The sequence below is a fragment of the Oncorhynchus clarkii genome, chromosome 10, assembly GCF_045791955.1.
Source record: "Oncorhynchus clarkii lewisi isolate Uvic-CL-2024 chromosome 10, UVic_Ocla_1.0, whole genome shotgun sequence".
In the NCBI taxonomy this organism is placed as follows: domain Eukaryota; kingdom Metazoa; phylum Chordata; class Actinopteri; order Salmoniformes; family Salmonidae; genus Oncorhynchus; species Oncorhynchus clarkii.
The window spans coordinates 24,937,532-24,952,731 of NC_092156.1; the positions used below are offsets into that span (position 1 = coordinate 24,937,532).

General features: G+C 45.5%; 1 protein-coding gene across 3 annotated transcripts in view; it reads left to right on the forward strand.

Annotated features, from left to right (window-relative positions):
- The window catches only part of LOC139418158 (zinc finger and BTB domain-containing protein 16-A-like), a 164,253-nt gene that overhangs the window by 101,462 nt on the left and 47,591 nt on the right, over positions 1-15,200 (forward strand). For all 3 annotated transcript variants that reach the window (XM_071167399.1, XM_071167400.1, XM_071167401.1), the window contains exon 4: positions 9,314-9,400. In XM_071167399.1, the coding sequence (XP_071023500.1) occupies positions 9,314-9,400 (87 nt within the window). The remainder of the gene's footprint in view (positions 1-9,313; positions 9,401-15,200) is intronic.

Here is a 15,200-nt window from a genome sequence, read left to right on the forward strand (position 1 = left end):
AGTCCGACAAACTGTATCTCATACAGTACATAGTCTGAATCATCACTGTATCTGTGGGGCCCCTGATGGTTATTATCTGTCTATATGGAACCAACTGATTAACTTACTCACCCAGAGGCCAGTTAACTGGAGAGAGTATGACCAACCTTGGCATAATTGTAAATGGTGAGAGTGAGCGAACATGTGGCCTCACTAATCCGACTATGTCACCCCCGCATCAAAAAGTCAAAATTAGAAGGAATTTTCTCTGAGAAGGAAAAACATTTTTTGGAAGGAGGAAAATCAGCACTTATCAAAATATGCCTCTAATTCTCTATCTGGCGTAGCAGAAGACCATTGACATTGTTGTTCTAATGACATAACGATGTATCATACCTTGCAGTGGCTATTAGATTATCTAGTGTCTTTTTTCACAGAGGCAGTCTGGGTATTTGAGCAGGTTCCCGTGAGTGTGGGCGAACACTGTCGTGTATCCTAAAATGATCTCACAACCATGCACTTTAGTCTATCTATTATCAGTCATCATAGAGAATGCATGGCTTTCTGTTTGTGTAATGGTATTAGCAGTCATCATAGAGAATGCATGGCTTTCTGTTTGTGTAATGGTATTAGCAGTCATCATAGAGAATGCATGGCTTTCTGTTTGTGTAATGGTATTAGCAGTCATCATAGAGAATGCATGGCTTTCTGTTTGTGTAATGGTATTAGCAGTCATCATAGAGAATGCATGGCTTTCTGTTTGTGTAATGGTATTAGCAGTCATCATAGAGAATGCATGGCTTTCTGTTTGTGTAATGGTATTAGCAGTCATCATAGAGCATGCATGGCTTTCTGTTTGTGTAATGGTATTAGCAGTCATCATAGAGAATGCATGGCTTTCTGTTTGTGTAATGGTATTAGGGAAATGTGCCATGTCAGACCTGACCACCATTCCAAACTTCATTGGGTGTGCATCCTTCAATTATGTGACAATCAGTTAACCTTGTAAAAGTTCTACGTACATGGTTGCCATTGCTGTCAAGCAAACAGCATTTAGTTGTATGGAGAAATGCTGGAATGTTCTCTGGTTAAGATCCATGCTTACTCTCGATGCAATATGTTCTTGGTAATTTCTTATGAATTAAAATATATCTATAAAATTACATTCCCCCAAAAAATATGCGAGTCTGATGAGATATTTGTGATGGAAATAAACTATCACAATGCCGACAGTGGAAAAGAAAACATGATTTGTTTGTCAAGTAAAGAGCCGTAAAAATAAATATCCTCCGAGGCATGACATTTAATGTATTATGTAAGTTGGACGATAGCTTTGGAAACTTCTAGATCAATTTCTCAGCGCAGATTATGGAGCTATGAATCCCATTTATGGTAGAGGCTCCCTCATAAAAAGCTTTTTGAAACTTTTAGATTTTCGGGATGAAGAGAGAATGAACCTGCTAAGCAAAGATCTGCCGGCGGCGCTTTCATGTGTATATATATATATATAAAATCAACAAAAGACAGGAAAAAAATTGTAAGATAAAGGCACTCCCAAAGCCATCTGGAAGTAACCAGGACATACAAGGCTTGCTTTTATGCTGCTAATTCCACTTGGTGCAGCATAAAAGCAGAGCGTAGATATTGTGTTATACAAACATGCAAACATGTAAATATGTAAATATGTAAATATGTAAACATGTAAATGGCCCCGGAATACTAATCTTGGTGGTCAGTCCGAGGGAGGATAATTTTTGACTGGAGTAAACAGGCTGTAGTTTGGGGCTCCAGAAGCCTCTCCGAGGAGATGCTACTGCTCTCTGTTAAATGTATGAGCCTGGACTAGCCAGTTGGCCCTTTTCAGGTCTGAGCACAGTCAATGGAGCTACTATACTATCCTTCCAGGTGACAAAAACCTAGTTATACATTTGGTATTTTATTAGGATCCCCATTATCTGTTGCGAGAGCAACTCTTCCTGGGGTCCACACAAAACATGAAACATGACATAATACAGAACATTAGCAGACAAGAACACCTCAAGGACAGAACTACATCAAAAGGATCAACTCCCCTTTCAGCTGTGCAGTGGCAGCTTGGCCTATTTTTGCCCAGCTGATTCTTGGCCTTTGTTGGCTCTCGGCCGGTGGCCTGTCATGTTTGATTCTATCGTCACTATATCTGGATCCTATGGTGCACGGCAGAGTGACTGACTGGGAGATGCTGAAAAGGAAGAGGGCAGTAGATCTGAAATGTGTGGCAGGACATTGTAAAAAAAGTTTTAGTGAGGAAGTTAATCGTCTGTCAAACGGTCCACTTTTGCAAAGCAGTTACTTTTCTCTATTTTCCATTTCTCACCCTACTTTTTCCTTCTCTTTTCGACTTTTTTTGCTAGGAAAGATTATGGCTTAGTCCCCCCGTCCCCGTCCCCCCCTCTCAGAAAAACAATTACAAAATGGAAAGAGCAAGCAGCAAACTCCTTTTGTGTCATTTGGCAAACACCCCGGCCAAAGATGAAGGTTTTTAGACTGTTTAAATACTTCTACATGTAGAATTTGTATAATTGATTTCACATCGTGTTTGAAGTTATTGCTATAAAACTTTAAACGTACGCTTAATGGGGTGTACATTTATTTTTGGATACAAGCTAAATAAGTATGTAAATCAGTGCAGTTAAACGCTGCATGTTTTCTACATTTCCAGTTGGTTTGGTTTTCTGATAGTCTCCGCTTAGCCATATCGGCAGTTTGTTTCTGTTGGCTCGCAACCATGTTCTCCTAGCTGGACACTTCAGACGTCCACATATTTCAGACTGTTCTCGTCATTTAGGGATATTCTGTATTAATGATGTTCAACTGATACCAACAAATCTTCAGGTACATAGAGTCCCTTTGTTATTGGCAATGCATTACGGAAACTCTCACAACCCCATTGAAAACGAATGGGCTTGTGCATTTTTAAAGTAATCTGTTTACATTTCTGTCTGTCTTCCCTCCCAAACAAAGATTTTCCCTCCTTTTTCCTGTGTCACATTCACTGTCCCAGAGGTCATTGTGTTGCCTGCTGTCCCCTCCCCCCAGGCATTCTGACTTTACTCTGGCCTTAATAAACCCAGGAGTGTCTTTGACAACGTGTGACTTGAAAGCAGGAAATAATGGGCCCTAAATACTAAATCTTTACAGGTTATTGACCTGTGGAGAAAACACGTATGCAGCAGGCTCTACCATCGTTTGTTTCCCCTTTCCAGCCCTATAGCCATTTTGTTTCACTGCAGACACTAGGACTTATTTGTCTACGGCTTCTGAACCAAGTGCTCATGCCATCTTACTGGGTGAAATACAGCAACACATGGTTGTCTTTTGTGGCTGCAGCTTATTCTCTCTTGTTAAATGTGAATACCAGGTTGCCCTGTCTTTAGTTGCTGAACTCTTATGTTGCTGGTTACTTTTGCCTGGCACTGTTAAAAAGCATCTGTTGGACCCGTCTTCACAGTCACCCTCTTTCCCAGGCAGAATATAAAAACTGTCAAATGACAGCCCAAACCGCCTTCCTTCCCCCCAGCCTACCATCCCTTTCTCCTTAGCAATAAAGGCACTTACAGCACTGTAAAAACATGTCAGTTGCTGTATCCAGTGGGGCTGCTGTGGCCTGCGGTGGTTGTGGGGGGGCGAGGGTTCACCTTGCGGTCAGACTCAGGTTCTTCTAGAAGAAAGCTGCTGCCTCCCGTCCCGCCGCCAATACCCAACTCCAAGGGCTATTGATCAGCTCCAACATTTCAAATACGTTTTTATGTCCTGGAACATTCCATGACTTTCCCAGGCCAGGGGGGTGACACTGGATCTGGGGATGTTTGATAGAAAAAACAGTCCCCCACTAATCATGGCTACCGTTGTGAACTGTGGATGTGACGTTTTCAGTGCATTGGTATACATTGCGGCCTGCATTACACACCGTGGCCTGTCTCTGTTGGTTCAATCCCAGATTCACTTGATTTGAGTGCAAAGAGAAAACCACATCACTTGCATCACACCATTCAAATGAAAGCTGTCTTACCCTAACAATGTACCAACTACTCAAAAGGAAACTCATTCCTAACAGCCGGCCCCAACTGACCTGACATCCACATTAGGAAGTGGAGACCAAGGCTATTAATATCAGGGCCCTTGGCCCTGAGGAATGACCCCTGTGTTAGAGGGAGCAGAGGGGGAACAGGGGCAGCCAGCCGGACTGACTGACCTTCGGGAGGTCCCGTCCTCATTTCCTGCCACTTCACACCAGGAGAGCCCGGGTGGTTCCTCTCTCTGCTCCCGGCCCAGCTCCCGTTTCTTCCCCAAAGCTTTGAGGCCTTTGTGTCAGAGCGCCGAAACCGAGGGGGAGCATGCCAACATGTTATAACTTAAGAACATCCACTGACCCTCCCCTTTGGGGAAAAAAGGGGGTTTAAGGAAAGCCAGAAACACATGGAACCTTTTCACCTCTGTGGCAGAGATGGGAGGTGTTGGGGAGGAAGAGTAAGAGGTTGTTTGGTGGGCTGGAAGGGTTTGTTTGTTTTGGCCCAAACAAGGTCGAGGCTCAGAATACTGTACTGCCTGAACAAGGCTCTGATGTCAGCCCAGGGGAGAGGAAGGGTTATGTGGACTGAGATGCCCCCGGTCTCCCCAGGGCAAGAGTGCTGAAAATGGCTTCATTGTAGTGAGGAAAAGGACAAGCAACAGAGAGAGGAAGAAAAAAACGTGTCTGTGACCTACTGGACAGACAAATTGGTTTGCAGGCAGAAATGGATTAAGAGTATGGTGACTGATTGTGCTGCAGCGTGTCCATTTTGAGGGTTTGAATTTAGACTGCTTTGGTGTGTGTTTTTTTTCCTCTGTGTGCATGCATATGCCCTGACATTTGGCAAGTCAATATTTGTCTGCTTTCCTTTTCTCTAGACATCCTCGTTCTGAGCAGTAGACCATAAAGCTGTCAAATGTGACCCGAAGATTTTCTCTATCTTCTTTTATTTCCTTTTTCTACTTGTGATAACAATATCATTGTGAACCAGCTAGCCGCTCTCCCATGTCCTTATGGCCAGGATTTGCATGGGGAAAAACACAGGTTTATCTTCTCTTATCTACTGTACAGTGTTTGCTCACACAATCGGTGCAATTCAGAGTTTTTCTCTCTGTGTGTGTGTGTGTGTGTGTGTGTGTGTGTGTGTGTGTGTGTGTGTGTGTGTGTGTGTGTGTGTGTGTGTGTGTGTGTGTGTGTGTTGCACGTGTCTGTCTATAACTAGCTTTGTCTAGTTCTGTACATTTCTATATGATTTTGTTAGTCTGTGTTGTGTGCCCTTGGTCTGTGTGTGCCTTGACTGTGTGTACGTAATACACTGTGTTTTATGAGAGGAATCCTGATTGTGGCCCCGGATTTTTGTCTTGGTTGATGAAAAATATGCTGCCTGCGGTACACATCTACTTGAGTGAGGGAACACACAGTTCTGGGCTGTCCTTTCCAATTGGCAGTCTCCGTGCTGTTCTGTGACTGATAAGAGGATAGTGTAAATATAACTGTACAGCACAGCTCGTTACTGCTGAAGGGAGAGGTGAGGGAGGAGAAAGAAGGGAGAGGTGAGGGAGGGGAAAGAAGGAAGAGGTGAGGGATGGGAAAGAAGGGAGAGGTGAGAGAGGAGAAAGAAGGGAGAGTGTGGTGTCTGTACTGTTCTGACGAAAGAGTGTGTGTTTTTATGGATTTTTTGCTGTTTTTTGGTACTGAGTGTAAGTGTCTTACTTAACCCATTTGTTTAGGCTCACTGAACAGCCAGGCTGTGTTTTGTTGTTGCCTGTGTTTGTCTGCTTGAGTATCCCCCCTCTGCCTCTCTGCTTCTCTCCCCCTCTGCCTTTCTCCCTCTCTGCTTCTCTCCCTCTCTGCTTCTCTCCCCCTCTGCTTCTCTCCCCCTCTGCTTCTCTCCCTCTCTGCTTCTCTCCCCCTCTGCTTCTCTCCCCCTCTGCTTCTCTCCCCCTCTGCTTCTCTCCCTCTCTGCCTCTCTCCCTCTCTGCCTCTGCTTCTCTCCCTCTCTGCCTCTCTACCGCTCTGCTTCTCTGCCCCTCTGCCTCTCTCCCCCTCTGCCTCTCTGCTTCTATCCCCCTCTGTTTCTCTCCCTCTCTGCCTCTCTCCCTCTCTGCCTCTCTGCTTCTCTCCCCCTCTGCTTCTCTGCTTCTCTCCCCCTCTGCTTCTCTCCCTCTCGGCCTCTCTGCTTCTCTGCCTCTCTCCCTCTCTGCCTCTCTGCTTCTCTCCCCCTCTGCTTCTCTGCTTCTCTCCCCCTCTGCTTCTCTCCCTCTCGGCCTCTCTGCTTCTCTGCCTCTCTGCTTCTCTGCCTCTCTGCTTCTCTGCCTCTCTGCTTCTCTGCCTCTGCTTCTCTCCCTCTCTGCTTCTCTCCCCCTCTTCTTCTCTGCCTCTCTCCCTCTGCTTCTCTCCCCCTCTGCTTCTCTCCCCCTCTGCTTCTCTCCCCCTCTGCATTGCAGGCTGAGGGCTGGCTCTGTGTGGCTGGTTGGTGTTGTGGTGGGGCTCCATTAGATTGGGTTAGCTCAGACACCGTGTGGTGGGCTACTGGCACTTCCAATCAGGGGTACCCCCTAAACATCCGTGACCACTCCAAGGGAGCATGGAAAGGCGGGACACTACACCTCCCCTTCTACTCTGTGCTGTGAGTAGGAGGAGGCAGCATTTCTCTTTTGTTTAGAAACGCCAAAATCCCACTGCCCGCAGCGTTGTGTAATATTTCAGAGGAGGAAGTGAAAAGGGAAGAGTCAGTCAGTGGCACGTGGCACAAACCCCCCCACTCCCCCTCCTTTTGCTTGGGTTATTCGAAGCAACAGTTGTGCAAGGCCCATTATGTCAGGTTAGGGCACGGTTGTGGCAACTTGGAGGGAGGCCGGGGAGAGAGGAAGTGGGAGTTGTTGGAGAACAATTATTTTATAGCCACTTCTTTCTCTCCCTCTTTTTTTCTCTCTCTGGAGAGGCAAGCAGTTATTTTGAGCAGCAGAGTTGGTGCTGCCACGGCTCTACCCAGGGGCAGAGGGTCAGGGGGAGAAGGGAAGGATGGTGCCAGAGTGCCAGGGAGGAGTTTTTCTCTCACCCCTCGTCCCCTCCCTTCTCCTCTCCTCTGTCCGGCTAACAAGATGCCATCTATTGATCAAAGGGAAATAAGAAAGGGGGTGAAAATGTATCACTATAATTTGTGTTAGGGTTTTTCTGAGGCCCCCAGAATGGTTCCTCCTTGCCTGCTGGGTGGCTGGCTGACTGTGTGCTGCGGCTTCTCTATCGGTCCTACTCCCCGCTCAGACAGTAATGAGCCACACCAATGAGGTGCCACAGAGGTTTTGTCCTCATAGAGACACGGCATCACGCTGCCACTTCCTCTAAGAATTTATGTCCATGTGCCGTGGTGAATACTCCATCGTGAGCCTGTTTAGTACACGGCTTCGGCCTCCCTGGGGAGGGGTTAGAGTGTTGCGCCATCTGTGGTGCCCCGGTTCACTAACTCTACACTGTGCTAGTTCCACCCAGGTAAAGACTGTATTGGCTCATGGCCCCTTTTAGTGAGGACTGCTCATGGTTACAGTACGTTGACTGAAACAAACAATCAACTAAAGCATTTTAGTCCGTGTTAAGGCAAGGTGTTTTTCTAGACCATGTGACCCAACCAGGAAAAACTATTGGCTCTATAATATCCAATAATCTCCATTGGTCTCTGGAAGAAGCAGGGGGAGCTGATTTAAAATGAGATACTCTGTGTAAATCTCACCTGAACATGGTTCCTTCTCCAAAGGTTAAGTATTTATTTTAACAGATTAATTTGACCACATGTTCAACTCTGCATTAAACATCCCTGGCCATACGCTCTATTAAAATATGCATAACATCAAGAGTATTACTTTGGCAATGTTTTACTGAAGGCCATATTTCAGTGAAAAAATACCTATATGAACTATGGTTCGGTGGTATCCAGATTGTCATACCTTCAACAAGTTCCTGTATTCTACCGGAGTATTCGGTATTATCGGCAGTGCAAACAAGGGCCGCTATTTCTTTCCATTAAAAAAAAAAAGTTTTACAAATTCACGCACAAAACTAATTTAGGCAGCAGGGATCTTGATCTAGGAGTCGATTGATTTGTCTCTGCTGTAACCAATAAGCTTGATCTTGCAAGCTAGCCACTTAACTAGCAAGTTATCACACCAAATGTATAGCTGGAGCCCTGAGCTGTAGATATTTTATTTGGGACATCTTGTATTTTTTACAGTATTGAAAAACATACAGTACCGACCAAGTCTAATATTGACTAATGCCTTGTGCTGTGAGTGTGTGAAATGACAGTTAAGATCAAGTACAATATCTAATACAGTAAATACTTGTGTTGCGTAAGTTGTAACTGGCAAATTTAGAACTCCACCTTGTCACAGTGTCAGTGTAACTTGTCTTCCTCAGACTTCTAGTGCAGCTGTTTTGTAATATCACTGCTTGTTGTTACGAAACCGACACCCAGTTTGTCTCCATCTCTAAGACAAAAAAAGTTATCTTAGTATTGACTTCCTGTTATGATTTGCTGCTGCTGGAGGGTGTCGTAACCCTTGGAGACATTGCCAAGAACAGAACAGCCAAGGTCTAGCTTAGCGTTCTCTGTGTCCTGGGATCAGGATCACACAGGAACACAGAACATACCTGTTTGATATCTGGGTGGAGCAGGACACAAGTTAGCGAGCTAGCCTAGCGACACCATAAAGCTGTTGACTGGCTGGACCTGAGACATGCTCACAGAGTATCTTCTGTTTGTATGTGCTAAATACTAACGCTAGACCTCAGCTCTTCATACTGCACTTATACAGTTCAATTCAATAAACTTTATTCTGTTATTGTCCCTGGCTGGGGAATAAAAAAGTTTATTAAACTGAATTGGATTGTAGAAATGCAGTGTGAAGAGGAGAGGCCCAACGTTGGCACACATTTCCATACTGTACTTTTAAAGCTGCTCAGACACGATGGGTCTTGTTATTGACATAGTGTTGAACAATACAGGTGTTTCAAAAAAGAGTTTGCTTGTTGCAGGTGTGTGAGAATATTTTTTTATGATCTCTTAAATGGAGAAGAAAAACTTGCACACTCCTCTTGGCAGTATCACTTTGTACATTTAAAAAACAACTGTTAAACGTCACAAAATCTTATGTCTGTTCCAAAGGTTATGTAATCTTACCACACACATACTATATAGTACATGTATCTACAGTTAGTATAGTTCCTACACTATATTGGGCCTATGTCCATATTAAACACCCTCCTGTCTCCTCTCCTGTGTTGCAGCTGGTGAGAAGGCCATTGTCTGTGACCAGTGTGGGGCCCAGTTCCAGAAGGAGGATGCTCTGGAGGCTCACAGACAGATCCACACAGGTAAGAACACAGCCACCACTTCTGCTTCAATAAGGCTTTACATGTGTTCCCACCATCACTCTGTTAGAGAGAATTGTGTTCTCTTTAGAAGAGTTGCTCCACTCCCACCAGGGTCTTGTACACCATCTAATTCTGTTTGTTGTGTGAGTGTCTACAGTTTGCTCCTGAGGTTAAAGGTCTAACTAAGTCATGTGAAATAGGTCCGATTGATGGCTATAAATAAAACAAAACACAAAAAAGCATTCATTTTGGTGTGCCTAAATGGTCTGAAGCATATCAACTAATAATGTATGCTTGTTGACTTTGTGATATTTTAGTAGTTATTAAAATAGTTGTTTTTACACCACAGTGAGTTTATAGTATGCTACGTCTTACTGCTCTTGGCACTGTACCAAGCAGAAAGACCCAGCAGGGACATTACCATATCCCGTGTCACAGCGTTAAAAGCTAGTAACCATGGCTTCCGGTATAAAGCCGAACCCTCTCGGTCGTGGTTATAAGCCGGCTGGCTCGTTCCACGGCGAGGTGGGGGTCTGGAATCTTCCCTGGCACACAGGGCTCCCTCAGCCTGACTACACGGGCTGGATGCCAGAGAGGGAGAAGGCGAAGGGACACTCAGACCTGGGCTTACCGTCCAGCTATAGCTAGATGACTCCTGATATCTCCAGGAGTGATAAGTATACATTTTTGTGTTTCTCTTTTTAAAATTTTTGCTAGCTAGGTCCGTCTACTTTAAGTGCTGTCTGTCTTCCCAGTAGCCTACTTGGTGTGTGAACTGCTCACTGCTCATAACTTGCAGATTATTGACACATCAACCAGGATCAAGGGGCAGGGCAATTTATGACTTGTTTTTGTAATCAGTGGCTGTTTTGGAGGGGGAGTGGTTTCACCTCTCCTAGGCAATCAGCAATTAGTGTTTGTTCTTCAGTCTCCCCTGGTTTCTCAATGGCAGCTGTAAGTGGAGGTCATGTCAGTGGGGGATTTGTCGCAAAACTAAGACGGTTCTGCCGAGTTGTTTGAGGAAGGAATGCGAGGAAGGTTTCACACCACTCTCTCACTTCACTTCCGTCTCACTTCAGCTTGGAACTGCTGATCTGTGGACAAGAACGCCAAGTTCATCTCAGCCTATGCTGCCCTTCAGTCCCTTGACTTTTTGGTCCTGACCACGACATGGATCACCCCAGAGAACACTGCTACCCCAGCTGCTCTCTTCATCTGACTATGTTTTCTGTCATAGACCGGGAGCATCTGGTCACCGCGTGATGGCATTGGTCTACACATTTCTCTTAAGTGGAGATTCTCTCTTTTCTCCCTCTCTCACCTGTCCATCTCCTCATTTGAATTCCATGCTGTCACAATCACTTGTCCAATCAAGCTTAAGATTATTGTCATCTATCACCCACCAGGTGCCCTCTAAGAGTTCCTAATTGACACAGTGATAAGCTCATTTCCTGACGATGGCTCTCCGCTCTTTGTACTTGGCGACTTCAACCTCCCGACGTCTGCCTTCGATTCGTTTTTTTCCCCAACTCTCTCTTTCCCCTCCTCGCCTCTTTTGACCTCAACCTTTCCCAGTCCCATCCCACTCACAAGGCAGGCAATACACTTGACCTCATCTTTACTAGAAGCTGCTCACCTACTGATCTCACCGCAACCCCTCTCCAGGTCTCGGATCACTACTTTGTTTCCTATTCTGTCTCCGTTTCCTCCAACCCTAACCACTCAGTCCCTACCCAGATGGTCATGCTCCGTTGCAATCTTCACACTCTCTCTCCCACTACTCCTCTTTTTATATCCTATCATCTCTTCTTCTGCTAAATCCTTCTCCCTCCTGTCTCCTGATTCTGCCTCTTCAACCCTACTCTCCTCCCTTTCCACATCCTATAACTTGCACTGTCCCATTTCCTCCCAGCCGGCTTGCCCCTCCTGCTCTGTGGCTGAGTGACTCATTGCAAGCTTACACAACAGGGTTGCGGGCAGCTGAGCGAAAATGAAGGAAAACTAAACTTCCAGAGGACCTACCATCCTTCCACTCTCTCCTCTCCTCTGTATCCGGTGATAAAGCCACTTTCTACCACTCTAAATTTCAACAGCCTCTAACCCTTTTCCACCTTCTTCTCCCTCCTTAATCCTCCACCCCTCCCCCTCCCTCTCTGCGGATGACTTTGTCAACCACTTTGAAAAAGAGACATCCGAATACTCATTCACTCAGCCTATTGAATCCACTGGTCTCATTCACACAGCACTACCCTATGCCTTGACCTCTTTATCCCCTCTCTCTCCAGATGACATCCTGCGTCTAGTGAGGTCTGGCTTCCCAACAACCTGCCCGCTTGACCCTGTCCTCTCCTCCCTTCTGCAGACCATTTCTAGAAACCTTCTCCCATTCCTCACTTCCCTCATCAACTCATCCCTGACCCCTCTGACTTCAAAATGGCCAAGGTTGCTCCCTCAAGAAACCAACACTCAACTAATTAAACAATAGAGCTGTATCCCTTCATTCTTTTATTTCCAAAACACTTGAGCGTGCTGTCCCTTATCAACTTTCTCATTGTCTCTCTCAGAACGATCTTCTTGACCCTAACCAGTCAGGCTTCAAGATGGGTCACTCAACCGAGACTGCTCTTCTCTGTGTCACAGAGGCTCTCCCCACTGCCAAAGCTGACTCTCTCTCCTCTATTTTCATCCTCTTCGATCTATCTGCTGCCTTCGACACAGTGAACCATAAGATCCTCCTCTCCACCCTCTCAGGGCTGGGCATATCAGGCTATGCACACTCTTGGATTGTATCCTACTTGGCAGGCCGCTCCTACTAGGTGACATGGAGAGGATATGTGTCTTCACCACGTACTCTCACTACTGGTGTCCTCCAGGGCTCGGTTCTAGGCCCTCTTCTCTCTATACCCTAAGTCACTCGGCTCTGTCATATCCTCACATGGTCTGTCCTATCATTGCTATGCGGATGACACTCAACTACTCCCGTATGTGGCCAATGATTCTTAATTTACAAGAGGTGCAGACTCAAGTTTCCCTCCACTCACATTTGGCACCGGTGGAGCTTGTGTGTGTATGCTGATACTGTAAGGAGGATGACTAGGTGTGTTGTGATTGCTGGACTCCAGAGTGTGGCAGAGATGGGTCACAACCTCCAGTGTGTGTGTGTAGCATTGATGTGTGTAACCTGTGGATTACTGGGTTACAGCCATTCTATCGCTCCACACTTCTGTGACCGGCCAAACAACAAGCCATCCTCTTTCAGAACTATGGACTGGTAATGTGATCCAAGCTGTGTTGTCCTGTATATCAACCTCAATGCCTTCTCAAGCGGTACACTTTACTCTTCCTTTTTTGTGAAACGAAAACATTTTCAGTAGATATAGTATTCTTGTACTCCATGTGCCATTGTTAGGGTGATGGTTACTCAATATGTAGGTATTCTCTGTTTTGTTTTTTAAATGGGGGAGGAGCTCCTCTGTGTACCCCAACAGAACCAGTGTGGAGTATAACTCAGTATAATGGAGACTGACACCGTCATCCGAGCCTGACCCAAATAACTTCCCGGAGCAATCTGGGTGGCCCCTCATTTTTTGACAGGCATGTCTCGGGGCTAACGCCACTTGAGCTGGCCCCCTATTTGACAGCGGCAGGGGCCATGACCAATTCAGGGTCATATAGTAAAGAGGGGTTAAATGAGGCTAATGATCAGACAGTCATACCAGCAGTCTAAATATAGAATTCCAGTCTGGAGTAGAAAAATAAGCAAGGGACTTGTCTTCCTGCCTGGGTTTGAAACAGCAGTGAGGCCAGTCTCCCCTGAGACCCACTGGGCTTATATTTTAAAATGTGCTCTAACGCATGGCTAGGCTGATTCGGCTGCTCCATCTCTCAATATGCTCACCCATATGCTTAGCTTTACTCAGTCTACTCGCTCTGGAAAATGGGTTATCACCTAATTCTGATTGTTTGCAGCTCTATGTGTGCCTGTGTGCGAGTGTGGCGATGCATAACTTACTGTACACTGTCAGAAAGGAGATTATTCACACTTTAAACCATTTGGAACACAACATGTGTGCATATTATATGCTAAAGTTTCCAGGAAGTGTGACTCGTGTAAAGTGAGATTGAGGGAGTAATCACTCTGTTCTGTTCACACTCTCTCTGGTATACAGAAATGTTTGAGTGACACTAAGGTTGTAATGAGTTGCAATATACACCTTTTTCGATGTAAGAGAGGAGCTCCTCTGGGATCTGCGGTGTCCATCTAACGCCAGACAAAACACACTGTTACTTATCAGCTACAGATCCCCCCCCCCTTTCTACCCCTTCTTCCACAGTCCGGTGGTTGTGTGACTCTGTGTCGCACTCGCTATGTAAATAGTTCATGACCGTCGGCATGGAGGTGGTGTTTATGATGGCCAGAGTTTTGCGTGGCGTTGTAAACATCCAGGTCTCAGTTTCCCGCTGGCAGCGCAGGCAGGCTTTGCCAGCAGAGAGGGTATAGAAGGGCAAAGTGCTAGGGCCGGTTCTCTCCTGTTCCCCTCATGCGATCATCCCTCTGCCGCTGAAATACTCTGTGTTAAACCCAAGGATGAATGGCATTCCCGGAAACCGCACCGAGTTTGGAAGAAGTGCATTATGTCACCCCTTGGCTCTCATGTATGATTTACAAAACGGAGGAATACACAGTTCCCTAACGATAGGTTATAGTCAACTGCTTTTTGTTGTTGCTTTTTTTTTACATGTGCACTGTACACTTGAAACTTTGGCTGACAGATTTGAAATAGATGTAAGATTATAATAATTATTGTGCAATTGCAGACCTAACACTTTCTGTAAGGACCACATTTATTTTTAAAAGCACTTTGTTTTTGTGCAGTGGTCTAACACCAGACAGGGGAAAATATTGTTGACCATCAAAGCCAAATGTTATCTAAGTGTCTGCTTTGCATTATGGGGTGCTGTTCTCAAATGACAATATTTGGCCTGGAAGTCATGCCCATTTCTGGGTGATGCTGCTCCTTCAACGGGCACTATTGTGGCATCCTTTCTGGCTAGTTGATGTCGGACTTATCAGTTGCAGCAGCTCTTCTTTATCCACTCAGACTCACACTGGTTGGTTGTAAAACAGGACCGATCACAAGCTTTATATTTAGCGTTACTTGGTATTTGCTTAGGTTAGTTTATATCCCTGTGCATGCGTGTACGGTACTCTGAACCTTTTCACAGTATGTACACATGAAACCTTGAGTAATTGTAAGGGCACACTACTGTAAAGGAACATTCCGTGTATTTTCTGAACGTTAACATTTTGAAATTAGTATGGCAAACATGACAGTCACTTGTCAATAGAAGAAGTAAAAGAAAATAAACTAATCAAGTTGTTTTGTTGATAGTACCATCTCATTTATCATAAAGCCAATACTATGGCATTAGGCCTCATCTCTTCATCTGAGACTAATTGATTGTGGCCACAGTTTAATATATCTGAATAACACAGAGGGGGTTAGCAGTGTTGGCTGGGGATTTTGAGGTGACATGACTCTGAGAAAAACAACATCATGCGCCTGTGTGGTTACGCAGTAGGCTACTGCACTGCCCTGCTCCCGCAGACTCTGCACTGCCGACATCATTTTTAAGGGCAGTCCAAACTGACTCCCACCTATAACACCTCTGGTATAGCTCCGGAGGGTTCCACCTCACACGCACCTAAGTCACAGAGAGAATCACATTATAGAACCTGATCAACACTTTTGAACGACACACCTCTCACACGAAACGCACCCCTCTCACACAAGCCACA